This window comes from Dreissena polymorpha, chromosome 12 (genome assembly GCF_020536995.1).
Source record: "Dreissena polymorpha isolate Duluth1 chromosome 12, UMN_Dpol_1.0, whole genome shotgun sequence".
In the NCBI taxonomy this organism is placed as follows: Eukaryota; Metazoa; Mollusca; class Bivalvia; order Myida; family Dreissenidae; genus Dreissena; species Dreissena polymorpha.
The window spans coordinates 3194235-3215085 of record NC_068366.1 but is presented as its reverse complement, the minus strand read 5'-3'; the positions used below and the strand labels follow the sequence as shown (position 1 = coordinate 3215085).

At 36.7% G+C, this 20851-nt stretch overlaps 1 protein-coding gene across 1 annotated transcript in view; it reads right to left on the bottom strand.

Annotated features, from left to right (window-relative positions):
- Positions 1–12785: 12785 nt before the first annotated feature.
- Positions 12786–20851, bottom strand: part of LOC127853372 (cubilin-like) — a 33354-nt gene continuing 25288 nt past the window's right edge. Inside the window, exons 6-9 of the mRNA XM_052387866.1 lie at positions 16320–16464; positions 15329–15411; positions 14712–14861; positions 12786–14449 (exon numbers count right to left, since the gene is read on the bottom strand). Coding sequence (XP_052243826.1) covers positions 13923–14449; positions 14712–14861; positions 15329–15411; positions 16320–16464 — 905 coding nt within the window. The 3' untranslated portion in view covers positions 12786–13922. The remainder of the gene's footprint in view (positions 14450–14711; positions 14862–15328; positions 15412–16319; positions 16465–20851) is intronic.

Here is a 20851-nt window from a genome sequence, read left to right as displayed (position 1 = left end):
TGAGTACGTACACTCTATGATGATTTGTTACAAATTCTCAAGTTTTATTTCCAAAGTTTTCAAATCTTATTGTTTTCTGTGACTCATTACAGGGATTAACATTAGCAGTAAGCATACTATTTTGTATATATTTAGCAGGCAGAGATAAGCTTGACAAAGTGGCAATTGAACTTTTTCATATTTTTTACATATTTTTTCATATTTTTATTCCTTCAATTTAATTTCGTGCATAAACGCATTGTCAACATGCATACACAATGCTACACCATCTACCCATTAGTTTGAATTGTGTTTCGTTATCTAAAAGTGTTTTGAAACACCAATAATTAACCACTTTTAAGTACCTTCTATACTTGTAAACGCACTTACATTCAATATAATATAAAGAAGTGAATTAAATACCGTATATGGCAATCACTTAGAAGGTCAATATGCCAGTGGTCAAAATAAATGTTACATTTATTATCACTTAACCCATTTCTACGGTTAAACTTCCATTTGAAATGCTGCTTCTATTTTGCTTTCGATTGAAGCTTAAGGATGTTAAGTGGTAAATATAAACATAAAAATAAACAAAAACAATAACAAAAATAATAACAAAACAAAAAATTAATAATAAATGAAAACACAATTACAACACATCTAAAAAAACTTAAACGAAATTAAATAAAACTAATCAAAGCAAAATGTAACTAAAGAAAACATCATTTTGCGCAATGCTTATTTCTACTGAGTTGATATGCAAAACAATAGACGCAAAACAATTAACGTTTTTCTTCTTTTAAAGTAGGCGCCCCGAGTCTACATGTCTTATCATAGCTCCATATAACCAGTTTGAATGCAAGGCACCATGTTTTGCATTCGGAATACCTAGACTTTTCAATACACGTATGCTTGATACATTAACATATATATATGCTCAGGTGTTATACATACAAAAGCTGAAGTAACATTTAAAAAATATTTACCTGTCCTATTGCACTTATTTGATGCACTACAAACTATGCTATGTATCTATTAGTAGCGTGTAACAAAACGTATATTGTAGTGTAAAATTTAACAGCCACTTACAATACTTAATTCATTTATTTGCTGCATGTTGTTATCTCATTGTAGCGTATAGCAAAACCTCTATGTTGTGTTCGACATTTATTCTCTCCACAGAGGAGCAATTAAAATTGTGCTTATATAACTACCGTATTCTGTTGGAAAATAGTTTATACGCAATTCCTAACACAAGGGCCTATAATGTTGCGTATTAGCAAATATTGTATGCTAATTATATCTGTATCATTTTGTAATACTTGTTTTGTGTGCGACATATATGCTCTCTTAAGATGACTATGACTATGTTAACTGATAGCTGTACTGAATTTACACATAGTTTAGGTGTATTTTTAACTACAAGTCCTATTATGCTGTGGAAATTATAGTTTTCCAGCATTTCATTACCATAAATTGACCCCTTAATTTGGCGTAGGTGTAAAACTGTGTCAATTCTCTTATTTGAAAATATTTGCTGTTCATCATTGAAAAACGATGTATGCTTACTTATTTTTGCATTGTATACTGCATTTTGTTAAGATCTGTGTATTAACATAAATAGTCCTAACCATGTCCATTCCTTTTTTTGAACATATGTTCTTCTAATCATTGAAAAATGATGCATGCTTACTTATAATTTTCATTGTATACTGCATTTCTGTTAAGATCTATTTCCTAACATATACAGTTGTACATCCTTTAGATGCATATTCTTGCACGAATTCTTTCTAAAACCATATCCCTGGCTCGGCGATGCCTAGCTTCCATATACACACTATAATGTGTATCTTATTAACTCTCTCTCTCTCTTTTTGCTTTATCCTAAACCCTACCCAAAATTTCATATGTGACAGATACCTAGGTGACCTCAGCTATCATGTAAAAATATACTCATGCACTATAACCGTAAATTTGACAACGTTTCAGTCCTTTCTTATCCTCATTAGCTCAATTACATAATGAAAAAACATAACTCTTATCCAATAAACGTTGTCATGTCATGTTATAGAATACGAACTGCATTCCCTTTGTTGTTACACGTGTGTTTCGTCCTTTGTATTTTTGTAGATATCTTATCGTTAATATCGGTGAAGTACAATATTACATCGACTAATAACCAAGCTACATTAATCGAACATCATTCATTTTCGTATGTGAAAAGCACTAACTCGGAAACCAATAAGAGGCTGTCATCTAAATTGATTCGCATATTTTTCGTGATGTCATGTGGTCTCTTTTTACAAATAATCTTATCACGAGCCGGAGACATACATCCTAACCCTGGCCCAACATTGTCAGAAACACGCAATACTTCTTACTCAAGTTCAAGCTCTTCTGAGAGTAGTCTTGTTAATTCCGCGCGAAACATGTTTTCATTTGTCCACTATAACGTACAAAGTATTGCAAACAAAACTGATCTTCTTTACTCAAGTTTGAATTCATTTGATGTCATAGCGTTTTCCGAAACATGGCTCAGTAGTGCGACGCCTTCGAGTGATATCTGTTTCCATGGTTATCACTCACCGATCCGAAAGGATAGACCGCTTGATCCGCACGGTGGGGTAGCAATATATTTACATGAAACACTAACATACACACGTAGACATGATCTTGAACCAAACGGACTTGAATGTATATGGATTGAAATAAAATTATGCAATAAAAAACAAATATTATTTGGAGTAGTCTACCGCCCACCAAACTCCGATACGTCATACATGAACTTAATAGAAACTTCTTTTGGATTAGCGGCTGACACTGGCATACACGATATCATTATTACTGGTGATTTTAATTTAAATGCAAACGCGTTACTTTCAAGGCGAAAAATTGACGGACTATGTTCCCAAAACAATCTAAAACAGATCATTAATGACACAACGCATTTCACAGAACATTCAGCATCTGTCATCGACCTCATATTCGTTAGTAATCCCGTTTCAATCATTTTATCTGGTACTGGCGAACCGTTTCTTAACCAAAACATACGTTTTCACTGTCCAGTTTTTGGTATAGTTAAACACAATAAACCAGTGCGCAAAACATTTAATAGACATATATGGCGTTATGACCAAGGTAACTATGATAAATTGCGAACATTAATCGCAGGCATACAATGGGAACAGCTAGTAGATGAGGATATTAATATATATACACAAAATGTCACGCACGCTATATATGATGCTGCTATAAAGTCTATTCCGAATAAAATTGTTTGTATTAGAACAGGTGATGCCCCGTGGATGAATCATGTGATTAAGTCAACAATACGTAAACGAAAACGGTTGTATCACAAAGCCAAAATTTCTAACTCCTGTACTCATTGGGAACACTTTCGAACTGTTCGTAATCAAGTTGTTTATCTCGTCCGAGATGCCAAAACACAATATTTTGAAAACCTTAGCAACAAATTAAAATCATCTAATGTCAAGTCAAAAGATTGGTGGAAACTATTGCGAAATTTTATTTCTCCCCAAGAACATAAAACAATATTATCACTACGTGACGATAGAACAAACGATCTTATCAGTGATGAAACAGATAAGGCCAATATGCTTAATGAATACTTTGCATCTCAATCACATATTAACGATAATAATCATGAACTTCCATCAAGTAATAACCCGTGTGTACATACATTAAACTATATTACTATAACGCCAAATGAAGTATTAGACGCCTTTAAGAATTCGAAATTGGGGAAAGCCTCAGGTCCTGATGGAATTGACAATCGAATTTTACGCGAATGTATGGAACAATTGAAAACCCCGATTTGTGATCTTCTCAATGCTAGTCTGACCAAATGTGAAATGCCAGAAATTTGGAAAAAAGCAAATGTATGTGCAGTATTTAAAAAAGGTGATCCATCTTTGCTATCTAACTATCGACCTATATCTCTGTTAAATACTCTTGAAAAGGTTTTTGAGAGGATACTCTACAAGCACATTTTTAACTTTTTACATGGAAAATCTTTCTTCACCCAATCCCAGTCTGGTTTCATCCCAGGGGACTCTGCCGTAAATCAATTAACTTACATCTATGACAAATTTTGTAAAGCCCTGGACAATGGCCTCGAAGTTAGAGTTGTCTTCTTTGATATAAGTAAGGCTTTCGACAAGGTTTGGCACAAGGGACTTCTACACAAACTTCACTGCGCTGGAATACGAGGGGACTTGTTAAAATGGATATCAAACTATCTGTCTGACAGAAAACAGAAAGTGGTTCTTCCAGGGGTTGAATCAAGATTCGCAAATATATCTGCCGGTGTCCCACAAGGATCTATTCTTGGACCGCTTATGTTTTTAATATACATAAATGACATTGTGTCGAATATCCACTCATGTGTTAATCTCTTTGCAGACGACACAAGCCTGTATATGATTGTCAATTCTCCTGATCAAACAGCAACCTTAATGCAAGCTGATATTGACCGAATAAATACGTGGGCACAACAATGGCTAGTAACATTTAATCCGTCCAAATCAGAATCCCTCATCATATCTCGAAAACTAAACAAGCCAATTCACCCACCTCTTACAATGCAAAACGTAACTATCCCTGAAGTTTGTGTTCATAAACACTTAGGACTCCACTTGACTAATGACTGTTCATGGCACGAACAAATTGCACATATAAAGGACAAAGCATGGACTCGTATAAATATTATGCGTCGACTTAAACATACTCTTGACAGGAAAGCGTTAGAAGTCATATACTGCTCATTTATAAGACCCATACTTGAATATTCAGATGTTGTATTTGATAATTGCTGCCAATTTGAAAAAGACGATTTAGAAAAAATTCAAACTGAAGCTGCGCGAATTGTATCCGGCTGTACCAAACTTGTGTCCATAAACGAGCTATATAAAGAAGTAGGGTGGGAGAAACTAAATGAAAGGCGCCGAAATCATAAACTTATACTCATGTACAAAATTACTAAAAACCTTTCACCAGCGTACCTTATATCTTTAGTTCCTGCCACAGTCCAAAGCAATAGCTCGTATCCATTACGTAATGGAGCAAACATTAGAAATGTGACAGCTCGCACTACCTCATACTCAAACTCGTTCGTACCCTCTGCAATAACAGAATGGAACAATCTCCCACTAGAAACACGTAATGCTGATTCTCTTCACTCGTTTAAAATGCTCCTTTCTAGCGATACTGTTAAATCTAATTCACTGTACTACTATGGTGAAAGACGCCAACAAATGCTCCATACTAGACTCAGAACTCGTTGTAGTTCATTAAATCAAGACCTTTATATGTGCAATATTGTTCAGTCACCCCTATGCAGTTGTGGATCTATCGAAACCGTATATCATTATTTTCTAGAATGCGACCGTTTCAGGCAACAACGTGAAGTTCTTATCAATACAATTGCCCCTTTGGCACCTACATCTCTTAACACATTATTGTATGGAGATGAAAGTATTGACTTTGAGAAAAACACTCGTATTTTTGATGCAGTTCATGAGTATATTAAGCAAAGTAAACGCTTTGATACCTAGTTATCTGTCACATCAAAAACATCAAATTAAAATACAATCAAAACTAACAAAAAGCATTTGTTCAAACATCTGTGTTCCACACTATATCGGTACGTTTGATTAGCTTCCTTCGTCCGATCCCGGTCCTAATGTCTTGTTTCGCTTCTTATACATGTATTACAAAATGTTTCCTTTATTTTTATTTTTATTTCTATATTACAAGTTTCCTTCTTTTGTTTAAAAGGTCTTATTGTATGTTTACTAAACATTATAACCACCCACTGAATCGTAAAGTTACAATCCTGCAAACAATATGTACGGAGAAGAACTATACAAGACTTGGTCTTTCGTTCTTATCCATTTTCAGAACATGTAAATCAATTGTAACTATGTATGCATACTTTGTATATAATATGATTGTTCTTGAAATAAAATATGTTTAAACTAAGAGCAATGCACATCACATATGAAATATAACAATTTTTTTTTTACAAATAAGTAGTTGTAAATATGAGCGCAATAATGTGTGTACATAAAACTATCCGATTGTAGATCATGTTTCATCAAGGTCATCGTAACTTTAGCTGCGACTCAGATATAATAATAGAAAATGAATCGTTTGTGCTAAACACACCTGGGGGAGTCGTAAACAATGACGCATGGATACGGTCGATGCAAATCTGATTATTATTATTCCAATCAACGGCGATTTTTATATCATCGCATTAACGACATTCATGTAGCTCACATGTTATTTTAGATGACTGATACCGATTCCTATTAAAACTGAATGGGTTGTTCTCTATTTAATTGTAATTTTCCTGGAACGCTCTCATATTTCACTTTGATATCATCTCTCGACCACTCTAGCCATTTTTGCCATCTGTTTTTATGTCTTGTTTAATGATATCACTTGTTATAGTATGTGAATCGTCAAGATAATATTGCTACATCATTAATTTATTGTCTGGTTTCATTTAACTAATACGCAGTGAATAGATGATATATTTTCATGATAATTATATTTTCAATATTGTACATTTAAAAAGAACGCGATTTCGAGCTGCAAAATGAAGATCCTTTTTAGCTCTTTAAAATGTTTGACTAAGTGCAGTTCATATAAGAATATCAATAGTTTCCGTAAACAGTCGCAGTCCTTCATTGCAATAGTTCAGCGCAATATTGAGCCTGGAAGATACTATGTATATCATGAATATCCACACTGTTTTTTTTTGCGTTAGAAGTCGTATAATGTATTATACTACATGTATATAAAACGCGAATTATCTTTGCAAAGTGCAGCAATTATAGGAGGGCAGACTTGAACAAATGAATGACATAACTATTGGCATTATTCCACCATAATTGTTTATGATTGTTAATGTGTGTAGTTCATGAACAATATACATTATCCAATGAGGTTTAATTATAAAAACGATACAGATTATGCCATTTGCTGTAAACGAGTTGTAAATTTTATTCATTAAATGTAATGTATGATCTAGACATTTTGTAAATTGCATGAATTTTACAAATATCAAAGGTCAAACTTTTGTTTGATACGCAACAAAGTTAAACTGATGCAATTGATTAACAAGTGTTGCTTCCTGGGATACTTTAAACAATTTACGAGACCTGGATAATAGCTGATAACTAAAACATGAAGTTTCGCACGTTATAATCAGCGTTCATGTCAACCGCCTTTTGTATTCAATGAAAGTGATATAATATTGAATTGAATATGCAAGTAAACTATAATGTGAAACAAATATATAGGCTTAAATCGTTTTGCGTTTACTACACAATACCTTCATAATTAATATCGTGCCAATGCATGGGTGCCATTATTATGATTGACGTGTTGCCGCTATTGCTGAAGTTAATACCAAAATATATTTAGACTATATAGTATTGACTTTCCAATGCAACATGGAGCCCCGTATTGGGAAAACTTGGCTTAATTTATGTACAATAAGTGTCGTCTGAGATTTGCATGTACGTTCACGACACTTTCCGCAAATACTGGAATGTCGTTTAAAAGAGACTTTTTTTTGCATGATCAATTCCATCAAAGCGGAAAGTGTCCCAGAAACAGGCTTCAGGTATTGTGAAACAATGAATCATCACAAACAGATCCAAGCAACACAATCAGATCGGTCTTGGAACAGTCTCATAATGTAAGGAAAATTGAGCGATCTGTTGTCGCAATATGGTTTCAGCACATATTTATGTTCTCAGTAGTATATTCATCATCGGTGTTTGTTTGTATAATAAATCATCGGAAGGGAAAAAGACAGCGTATTGCCTACCAACCTCTTTGCTCTTAAAGCGCAAATGTGTAACATATAATTGTGGCCGCAGTTTCTTTGTGTTATAGATGATGGTTTCGCATCACTGTTTTTGTGAATTCCAATTAAAACTTTAAGACAAATTTGTGCGTCCGCACTCGTCGCAATTTTGCAGATAGTCACCGTTTCGGGTTAGCGGGCTTTCGACCAATTACATTGGCTTCCCCAGCAGCATACCACCACACACGTATAAATATTTACTTAACAAATAAAATGTCGCCAATAGCAGACGGATTCCAAAAGCATATCAATTTCAATTTTCGATGATTCTAGAAGCAAATTGGGTTCTATGACATATGCCAGGTCCTAATGAGAAGATAACGGAATGACATTCTATATTTAATGACAGTATACTATTGATTAATTTAACATTATGACAATTTATTTAAAAATGCTGACGACAGGCACTCCGAGGAGAGCTTGAAACATGAGCGGATTTTCTCATTATAAAAAGTCGTCTGACCTTCACCCATGACCATCAACGTCTGACTTTCCCCCATGACCTTCAAAGCATGACATCTCGCGCCGTTTTTCATTTTTATTCTGTATTCTTCATTTTTAATTAATTGTGTCTTGTTCTGATAAAACTGGGCATAATACATGTGCGTAAAGTGTCGTCCCAGATTAGCCTGTGCAGTCCGCACAGACTAATCAGAGACGACACTTTCCGCCTAAGCGTGATTATCGGTTAGTAGGGACTTCCTTGAAACTAAAAATACTATAAAAGCGGAAATTGTCGTCCCTGATTAGCCTTTGCGGACTGCACAGGCTAATCTGGGACGACACTTTACGCACATGAATTAAGCCCAGTTTTCTCAGAACAAGACACAATATAATTTGACCTGAGTCATGCACACATTGGTCTTAAACTGTTCGCATCCGCACAGTCTGGTAAGGAGCTACCCTATCCGCGATTATGTCACGCAAGGTTTCGTGGTCTCATTAGTGAAAATGGCAGGTTCTGATTAAACTGTTGAGCTACGCTTGTCACAAATGTCATTAGACAAATTTTCGCATGACGCATATTATTTGTGGTTTCAAAGCTTTCTTTGAAAATGCAAAGTGTGTGACTCATGTTTACGCTCGTTTTATTATTGAATGCATCATTAAATACACAAATTAAGCTTCTACCTTGAACATACCGATTATTTGTGATTAACAACCACAGCAGTGTGTTACGTTATCAGAGCAAAAATATTTATTCCATTTGTCGTCAATCACTCCATAGTGTTGCAGTAGACTGCATGTCGTCAATCACTCCATAGTGTTGCAGTAGACTGCATGCTGCCATTATGTCGTCAATCACTCCATAGTGTTGCAGTAGACTGCATGTCGTCAATCACTCCATAGTGTTGCAGTAGACTGCATGTCGTCAATCACTCCATAGTGTTGCAGTAGACTGCATGTCGTCAATCACTCCATAGTGTTGCAGTAGACTGCATGTCAATCACTCCATAGTGTTTCAGTAGACTGCATGCTGCCATTATGTCGTCAATCACTCCATAGTTTTGCAGTAGACTGCATGCTGTAGTCAATCACTCCATAGTGTTGCAGTAGACTGCATGTCAATCACTCCATAGTGTTGCAGTAGACTGCATGCTGTCGTCAATCACTCCATAGTGTTGCAGTAGACTGCATGTCAATCACTCCATAGTGTTGCAGTAGACGGCATGCTGCCGTCAATCACTCCATAGTGTTGCAGTATACTGCATGTCAATCACTCCATAGTGTTGCAGTAGACTGCATGTCGTCAATCACTCCATAGTGTTGCAGTAGACTGCATGTCAATCTCTCCATAGTGTTGCATAAGACTGCATGTCGTCAATCACTCCATAGTGTTGCAGTAGACTGCATGTCGTCAATCACTCCATAGTGTTGCAGTAGACTGCATGTCGTCAATCACTCCATAGTGTTGCAGTAGACTGCATGTCGTCAATCACTCCATAGTGTTGCAGTAGACTGCATGTCGTCAATCACTCCATAGTGTTGCAGTAGACTGCATGTCGTCAATCACTCCATAGTGTTGCAGTAGACTGCATGCTGTCGTCAATCACTCCATAGTGTTGCAGTAGACTGCATGCTGTCGTCAATCACTCCATAGTGTTGCAGTAGACTACATGCTGCCGTCAATCACTCCAAAGTGTTGCAGTAGACTGCATGCTGTCGTCAATCACTCCATAGTGTTGCAGTAGACTGCATGTCAATCACTCCATAGTGTTGCAGTAGACTGAATGCTGTCGTCAATCACTCCATAGTGTTGCAGTAGACTGCATGCTGTCGTCAATCACTCCATAGTGTTGCAGTAGACTGCATGCTACCGTCAATCACTCCATAGTGTTGCAGTAGACTGCATGCTGCCGTCAATCACTCCATAGTGTTGCAGTAGACTGCATGTCAATCACTCCATAGTGTTGCAGTAGACTGCATGCTATCAATCTCTCCATAGTGTTGCAGTAGACTGCATGTCGTCAATCACTCCATAGTGTTGCAGTAGACTGCATGTCGTCAATCACTCCATAGTGTTGCAGTAGACTGCATGTCGTCAATCACTCCATAGTGTTGCAGTAGACTGCATGTCGTCAATCACTACATAGTGTTGCAGTAGACTGCATGTCGTCAATCACTCCATAGTGTTGCAGTAGACTGCATGTCGTCAATCACTCCATAGTGTTGCAGTAGACTGCATGTCGTCAATCACTCCATAGTGTTGCAGTAGACTGCATGTCGTCAATCTCTCCATAGTGTTGCAGTAGACTGCATGTCGTCAATCACTCCATAGTGTTGCAGTAGACTGCATGTCGTCAATCACTCCATAGTGTTGCAGTAGACTGCATGTCGTCAATCACTCCATAGTGTTGCAGTAGACTGCATGCCGCCGTTATTTGGAAAGTAATACGTCTAAGATAAGAAATAGCAATTGCAAAACTTAAATTAAGGAATAATACAATCGTGTTCTCTGACACTGAACTTGTTTGGTATAGCAATTTCATAATGAGAACATACAAACACAATTATGGCGAAGATTTGTTACCCCAAAAGTTGTTTCTACAATCGACTATAACCACAGCGGGACCACGAAGGTGATACCAACATGAAAAGCAACGCTTGAGGCGCAAAGAATTGCTAGGTGGTAATCCTATATTGCGCAGCATTGCTGAAAATGTTATAATAATTGTATAGACTTCATATTATTTATTAAAGTATAACAATTCCTCACAGATCTACACTAAATGGACGAGGAAGGCATACTTTTGTTTTATTTCTACCCAAGACGTGTTGTGTCTGTAAAAAGCCGTCTGTAAAATGCTTAATGACGATGCACGTTTTGAATTGCACCATGAAAGGTTTAGTGTGGGCTAAAATAATCAGAAAATGTCTTTTCCCTTTGAATATGAGCCTCGTTCTGGTAAACGATTTGTGCGTGTGCGTCCGCACAGGCTAATCTGGGACGGCATTTTCTAATGGTGCGTGTGCGTCCGCACAGGCTAATCTGGGACGGCACTTTCTGCTGGTGCGTGTGCGTCCGCACAGGCTAATCTGGGACGGCACTTTCTGCTTTCATTGAATTTGTCGTTTAAAGGAAGTCTCTTCCAAACGGAATCCTCTTTTATAGGTCTTTTATAGTGCATAATAAGGCCAATCTAGGTACAATTTACGCTATTGTTTGTAAACAATAATCAGAGTCAGGCTAACTCATTTGACAAAACACTGTCAATCGGTAGACTCAGGAACTGTGTGGGAGCCGGTCCTGAACATTTCACGTTCCCTTACCTCTGATTTCATAAGGGCGTTGCCAGTTGCTGTTATCAACGTGGCTAAGGTTGTTAAGAAAAGTTTGTAAAGGTTAAGAAGCCGCATGATTTGCCAGAAATCAAATTAACACAAGTATGAACACTATTAACAGACTTTTAGTTTTTACATTGAACAAATTATTGTTAGAATTAAAAAGAAAATATCAACACATTTCTTTCCAGAATGATTAAGTCCGTAGTATTTAACATTATGATCTGCCAATCATGCTATTGATGTCATTATAGACTCAAAAAATTATGCTGGTCGAAAAATATGTTTCATGAGTTAGTATGATGAAAGACACGTGTAAGCATAGTAGATTCTACAATCAATGCGTCCATTTATCTTTCGATGAGACATCATCAATGTGCGTTGTCGTTCAGCTATCTTGTAACTGACATTTTGACGAACCTGTAGTGTGACCTGAATGCTCGGCATACCTGTTGATTTGACAGACATGTCGAGTGAACCCATTGTTCGAGATACCTGTCGTGTAAATCTAGTTGTTCGACGGCCCTGTCGTTTTAACTGATTGCTCAACAGACTTGTCGTGTGAATTGCTTGCTTACCGGAACTGTTGTGTAAACCAATTGCTTGACGCTGTAAATTGAAAATATCTTGTAAAAGGATTGTTGGAAGGCAATGTCGTATTTATTTATTCCTCGAAACAGCGGCCGTGTAAACTGATATTTGACCGATCTGTCGTGTGATAAGATAGTTTAACGGATCTCTTCGCATAAACTATTTGCGGACATGTCGTGTAAAATACGCATACACCACATTTCAACAGCGCTGGACGGACCTTCATGTTTGTTGGCGTTGTTATCAGGCCTTTATAAAATTATTTGGTGTATCGTCAATTCAAGTTTACTCGGAGAGTTCAGTATAGCGCCGACACTTGCTGCTCTTATATGCACACATGGGCCTTGCTCAGGGAAAACGGAGATACGTGTATGTGCGTAAAGTTGACTCCCAGATAAGCCTGTGCAGTCCGCACATGAATGAATCCCCGTTTGTTCATAGCACTGCTCATATTTATTCGCATTCATTTATTAGATCGTACGAACATCAATGATAGATAATGGCGTTCATGTCATCGAAACAACATAACTAATGGGCATTGTTTATTTTTCAAATCACTCAATATAATACACTTCGTATTACATGCAAACTAAAAATTACACTTATAATAATTGAAATATCAATTAAACAGTACAATTTTTTTGCTTTTCTCACAGCATGATTGCACAATTCTGTTCTAGAACATGATACATTTAAAAAATAATTCAACAGGTATGTCCTTGTGCATGTATGCATGTTATCTTAGTCATTTTTGGAGGTCGCACTATCAACGCATAAAAATGCGGTCACAGTCTCGAAAGCCGTCTTTGTTATGAACAGCGTCATGCGAAAATGGGTCTTATGCCATATGCGGTAAGCGCAGGTTGTCTAAATGATCCTTGTCCGCCATAAAATATTTACATGTTTGTTGGTCTTATTAGTGGACATGGTAGATCCTGACTATAATGCGCGTATCAAACAAATTTCCGGTTGATCGAATAGTTATAATAGGCCTTTTTCCTGTTTATCAAGCACATATAGAACATCAATTTCTCGATTAAACCAACAGTTATACAAAAATAATTGACGAATAAAACAACTTTTATACAAAATACTTTTTTTTTAAAGATTTTGTCAAAGATCAGTGAGATATATTTAAAGAGCAATTAATATGCATGCCGTACGAATGAAAAATGCCAATAATGCAATAAATAATATGAATGCTGACTATAAGATTGCTGTAACACATTCCATCAAAACGTGAGATAAACATGCATCATCTTGCAATAAATTCCATATATTGATATGCATGATTCGTTTTTCATAAAACACACGTCCGTTTTATAAAAACAAATGCACTGTAACACATATACATCGGAACTCCACGTGACTACCGCTTACGTTCATTCCGGAACAAGATCCGGCTTCCGAAATTGTACCATTTTTACCCTCCTTCAAAGCAATTATAGAACTTTTTAATTTTCAAACCAAACATTTCCAAAGTTTTCCGAACAAAAATTGCATTAAAACCATCCATGTATATCTTTGTTTAAAAGCTAATTGAACAAAGCATTATTTGATGAATGTTAAAAGTGTCGTTGATGACGATACTATCACATGACCCTGCGCTCCTCATTTAAACCGGAAGTGAATATATCTCTCAAATCCGGATGAAATGTGTGCGTAGCTATATATCCGGAAGCATATTCCCGTCCTGGTAACACAGCTCTCGCATCATGTGGTATGAGGGTCGTTTTTGGTGACCCTTATAGGTTGCTGACGATTCTGCCACCGGATGGAAAACGTCTGAGTCAGTATCACCATCTGTTTCCATGTTAACATGATTCAGAGATTTAGAGTTTCCAAACGTGTGCAGCGCTTTGGTGCTGGAATGATTGGATATGGCATTATCGTCATTCAAACTTTGCAGACGACAATCGGTAAATGACGTCGTGTACATGATACTCGAGGTCCGGGGGCTGCGGTCTAGGGTTCGCACGGGGGCGCTGGGGCTTGTCGCGGGCAGGAGCGAGCGTGTGACCGATTGGGCGGAGAGGCCCGACTGGTTCTTCGGCACGTGGTACCTTATGCGATTGTGCCGTCGTCGGCGCCAGCGTCGACAGCAGCAGACGACGATGATGACTATGATAATGATCAGAGCGACAGCGGCCCCGGCGCCGATGTAACCCACGTATCGGAAAATGTGATTTAGGCCTGAAAGAATCGGACCATCATGAATGTTACATACACAATAGCATGTGATTAAAATAACAGTTTTATACGATTTGGAAAAGATCCTTAAATGGTGTTGTAGAATGTACAATTCATGAAGAAACGGTCTTAACTAATGGACGCAGCAATTATTTTATTTGAAATGTTTTTTTTGTAATTTTTGTAATTTCAATACTGAACACACATTCCCATCGCATATTGCGATGTACTCGGGGAATTACTATAATCTAACACAATGACTTACACTTATGTTCGTCACTTTCGTCCCTGGCCCCACAATTAGGCAGCTCATTACATTTTAAAGATGCGTCGATACAGAAACGACACTGCTCATGCGCAATGTTGCGCGCGCACAGACCGGAATTTCCGGCGCACTGGAATCCCGTACATAGCCCTGAAAAACAAACGCGGTATTTGTTATATATATGTCTCGCTCTGGGAAAACATTGTTTAAGGCATGTTCGAAAAGTGTCGTCGTAGAGTGGCCTGTGCGCACTGGACGACACTTTTCGCATAGCACTGGACGACACTTTTCGCATAGCACTGGACGACACTTTTCGCTGACTGGATTTTCGCTGAGGGGAAACTTCTTTTAAACTAAAAATATCATAAAAACTTAAAGTTCGTAGCCTTATTAGTGTTTGCGGACTCCAAATGCTAATCTGGGACGACATATACGCTTACAAAATGCATTAAACCCCGTTGTCCCAGAGCTAGGCTCATATACTGTTACGTTGTTGTCAAAAATAAAAACAAACACATAGAAATAAATATGTTTATCAAAATAATGAAATAATGGTTGCTCTTCATAGTGGAGCAAATACTTCCTGTTTTCTGTTTACATAACCCATAGTCCCTTACCTCCATAAGTGTGTATTGTAACCGCCGTCCAACTCAAATGGAAACCAGTCAGGCGACCGAGGTTGTTCATTCCAGACTGGAATCTGAAATGAAGTCCGGTGAAATGTTTCATAAATAAACAAAAGCAGTCGGCAAATGTATAACACTACGCTTCTTACAATAGAACTATATGTAGACGCCAATAGCTTAGCTATTATAGACAACACATATTTATCAACTACGAAAACGGTGCGCTACCTACAACATGACTATAAGTGGATACCAATTATTTATCAACTATGATAACACTGCGATACTTACAACAGAACTATAAGTGGACGCAAATTATTGGTCAATAATGATAACACCACGTTACTTACAGCGGCACTATAAGTGGACGCAAATTATTTATTAATATTGATAACACTACGCTACTTTCAACAACATTAAAAGTGGACGCAAATTATTTATCAACTATGATAACACTACGCTTCGTACAACAGGACTATAAATATTTACCAATTATTTATCACACTTCATTATTTATTTGACCTTTTATTAACATCATTTTTCTCTTTTAAACATGCATTCTTAAGAAAAATCAAGCTTTTCTTTGTTTTCAGTTGTGATGATGTTACTCATCTTTCATGGCATCCTAATATTTTATTTTATTAATGAATTTAATTACGTTGTGTATTTTAGTTTCGTAAGGATACTTAGTCTACCACAAGGCAAAATACTTTAAAGAGATCTTATTCAGCCTCAATCAAGAAAAACAGGGATTAATGCATGAACGTAAAGTGTCGTCCCAGATTATCGTGTGTAGACCGAACAGGCTAATCGGGGACGACCCTTTTCGCGTTTATGACAATTTTTTTTAAAGGTAAGTGTATTTTTAGCGAAAATCTAGTGTAGGCAGAACGTGTCGTTCCGTTCCTGATTAGCCTATGCGAACTGCATAAATATTTATTAAACATATATTATTGGGGCTCATATTTCACGTGATCCCGACCTGATGACCAGTCTGTCTCCGATAGATAGGTACTCTCGCCGCTCTACTGGTTCCTGGTCCAACTGACCGCAATAAGTGACGGGATCCAGCTCTGGAGTCACGTGACCATCGAACAACATCAGCAGATTTGTGTCCTGACACTTCGCTGCAACACACACATTCTGAGCATCTTAACCTCTTTCTGGGAAATCTGGGCTCGATGCATGAGTGTTAATTTTCAACCCAGATTAGCCTGTGTGGACTGCACAGGCTTATCAGGGATGACGCTTTCCGTCTTGGCGGGATTTTCGTTATGTAGAGAACTTCTTTAGACAAAAACTTTCATGAAAGCAGAACGGGTAGTCCCTGATTAGCCTGACCGGACTGCAAAGGCTACATGTATTCTGGACTACATTTAAGCACATGCATAAAGCCCTAATTTCCGAGAACAAAACTAATTTAATGATTTTACTGGACTTAACATTTGTGTTTGTGTGTCTTAAAGTGATACATATTAGATAGTAACTATGTTCCCCAGAACGACAGTTAGAGTGGCTCGTTAACTTATGCACAGTTATGATATGGTATGGCATTCAAATAGATAGTATAATCAACACTATATGGAATATTAATTAACTGACCCTCGATCATACCGTTCATTGTAAGCAAGAAGCCATGAAACTTATGATATTATCATTAAGTTAAAACCTTAACAATATTCTATTTGCAATGATTTTGATCAGTCGCTATTTGAAAACAAAATTTTAGGTCGCCGTGGGAGGTCACGGGTTCGATCCCCATCGTGGGAGCGTTCTTTAGATCACCCCAAAGACACCAAGTACTGGTTCTAGGCCCAGGAAACGGACTCGGGAGCGTTTATATAAGCCTTAGGCTTTCGAAGCAATCGAGCTAAAGTAAATAGCTTTAATAAAAAACAAAATTAAATGTACGTTTTGGAAGCGCGATGTCGTTTAAATAACTTTTCATAACATTTTACAATCAACTGACTTATTCGTTATATCTATACAGAAGTCGGCATGAAAAAGGAACAGCAGCCGTCAAGCATTTGTCTGAGAACAAGTTTCCCTCTGGCTCAGAAAAAGTATTATTTGCAGTAAATTAAACGTTTGTTGTTCAAAAACAAAATAAGATTGCCAGAAAAAAGATATTTGTCGTACTGTAGATCCCTGTGGCAATTGTTATCAAAACGAAATAGAAGAAAACCCAAATTAACGAATACACAATTCAAATTTGCTCACGGGCCCGTACTGACACAACAAAAGAACAAATCTTAAAAAAGGGAATAAGTTACGCACAAATAATTTGGTTTTATTTCATATTTTCCAAACATTTCGTAGTAAATATGATATGATAAGCTAAGTAATCTTAATATCGAGATGACCCAACGGCGGACAATTTACTTAACACCAAACCCGTATTTTTACATTATCATTCATGTCTACTCGTATATAGCCACAATTAGAATGTTCCCATCCCATGCTCACATTTCTCAAGTGAGAACATCAATGAAAGCGTCTAGACCTACAGACATGTAATCACCGCAATTACAATACATATTGCATACGTTGTTGGTGTGCTGGGTCGAGCAGTATGCTACCCAAATCAAATAGAAACATTTCGCCTCTGGGGACATTGGCTGGCGATAAATATGCATAAACATCCAGTCGTTCCAAATTCATACGATCTCATTCTGAACTCGCTACATAAAATGACATTTTCGTATAGATAAACGTCCATGCAAAACAACAGGTGGTTAGAGTGTGGCTATGATATTAATTAGTAAAAACATCATTTTAAATGATTTATAATCATATGTGTCTTGTTCTGAGAAAACTGGGCTTAATTCATGTGCGTAAAGTATCGTCCGCACAGGCTAATCAGGGACGATACTTTCCGCTTTAATGGTATTTTTCAGTTTCAAGGAAGTCCCTTCTTACCGAAAATCAAGTTTAGGCGGACAGTGTCGTCCCTGATTAGCCTGTGCGGATTGCACACGCTAATCAGGGACGACACTTTACGCACATGTATTAAGCCCAGTTTTCTCAGAACAAGACACATATTATAACAAAAAATAAACTTTTCTGAAAATAACTCACTATCAAATATATATAAATAACGAGGTATTCAACTCAAAATCACCCAAAGACAGGGTGCATCGCTTTGAACAGCCATTACTTCATCAATTTTGCAGCGATTTTCACGATCTAGGTCTTATTCAACGCATAAATAAATTTCCTTTCTGGAAATGTATATGTCGTGCAATATTTTTACAAATACTGTGTCAACTTTTTGCACCTGTGAGCAAAACATTTGGGGTTTAAATTAACCGATTTGAAGACAATCCGAAACTAATGCACACAAATGTATACATTAAATTACAATTCAAAAATTTAAATATTATTTTTTTATAATTGCGAATCCCATTAAATGGTACTGAACGATAACCTAAATATAACATTATTACAGTTGAATTGTATAGTGAATCAAATGCTCTCCATGTGAATTGAATTGCATATGCTTAAATTTGAATTGGGTGTGCTACATATTGCAGTGCATATGCTACGACTTGAATTGAATATTAAACATTTTGAATTGCATATTCTACAACTTAAAATGCATATGCTACAATTTGAATTGCATATGCAGCAACTTGAATAGCATATGCTACGATTTGAATTGCATATGCACCAACTTTAATTTCATATGCTACAACGTGAACTGCATATTTTACAACTTGAATACCATGGAAATTGTATTATTGACCCGATGGTTAATGAGTTCGATAAAGTTCTGAAACCTTATAAATTATTCCGCTTTGAAACTTCACCATGCAATTAAACTGATTTAACAAGAAATCTCAACACGTTCGAAGTCAGGACAGTATGCTTAACTAATAAAAAAGTCCATTGTGTGATTATGTGAACACTGGCGCGACGCATTATTATACCTCTTCCATAATGCACCACTATCATATTGACATTTTGAAAACAGAATTCTACTTTCCTGACAATAAGTTTCAGAGATAGGCATTTGCATACGAATTCTTTTTTTTCTCAACAAAAGTGTTGAATAGTGTATAACATTTTTAAAAGCGAATATTACTGGATGCGTTTGGCGTCTATGAAACCGACTTTAACCCCTTGTTTTACTTAAGTAAGTTTTGAGTTGTGTTCGTATTTTGTTATGCGTCGTGGTTATTATGGATACATATAACCGGTATTTACCAAAAACAAAACCTAAAAGGCAACAATTGTGTTGATTATAACAGTTTTCAGTCGCAGATAGACGCTGTTTTTTAATTATGCAATCCTACGTTTACACTTTATTGTTTATATTCAACACTCACTGGGGGATTGTTGTATTTGTTTCCCAATCGCGTGACCATATTTTACAATCAAGAAACATAATGTATTTCTCTGGAGAGAACACTGCGAGACAGATAATCACATTTTCTTGTAGACTGCAGAAAATAAGCGTTTTTATGTTCCAATAATGTCGGGAACATTTTTAGTGCCAGAGGAATAGTTTTGTACGTCTGGTGGTATAACAATAAATATTGCGACTTCAGGGCGTTCTATGCCACCGGAAAATTGATGACAACTTTAGAGATATAAAACCTAAAAGATAATTAAATATATAAATGAGTTATAGCTGTGGGTTTGCATTATGCAACTCTAAGGACAGCGATTCCCTCAAGAAAAATGATATAGCTTTCAGTCCGAAGAAGTTAGATAAATCGTTTGTTAACTTTGCACAACAAACACTGGTTGAAAATTAGTTACCAAGTACACAACACGCATGTCAAAATGCATACGTGGACGCATGGTCATTTCTCTCAAACCAGCACATATATATTGCTATTTTAAATATGTATTACTCATAGTTATGAGTAAATTTATTATTCTCTATTCTCAAAATACTATTAAAATCTCATCATCTTTATAACCCATATCATCATCATTATCATTATCAAACAAATAATAAACCAAAGACAAAATAGGAGTGAGTGCTTGTATTTGACAGGACTTTCAACATATAAATGCAAAAAACAATTCTTCTGACGCCCGTATGTGTTGTATGTGCAATGGATATAGACCTCAACGGCACCGCTCAATTGATGGGCCTCGAGACGACTGGAAACAGTGTAACATCTTTGTTCAGGTGTATAAAGAACTGAAACGATACTATTTAAATGCTGTAGGGCATGTAATTATGAATTCTTCACATGCACATGTGTGTCATGTGAAAAAATGCAAATTTATTCATAACAATTAGACGTCATGTATATATCTAAAATAAAGAGTTACTGTTTGAATTAACTGATCCCGGCCGATGCCCAAAGTGCACACAGGACGCCCACAATGCCCATCAATCACGCTAACTTGCTTAAATATTATAAATTAACAATTGTGAAACATTAATTTGTTCAAAGAAGCTGCTAATATCTGCAAGATTCATCCATCACCACCAATCAAGAGAAGTGTACATGACTTCACGTACACCCCATACAATAATCAGTAGTAATAAACGAT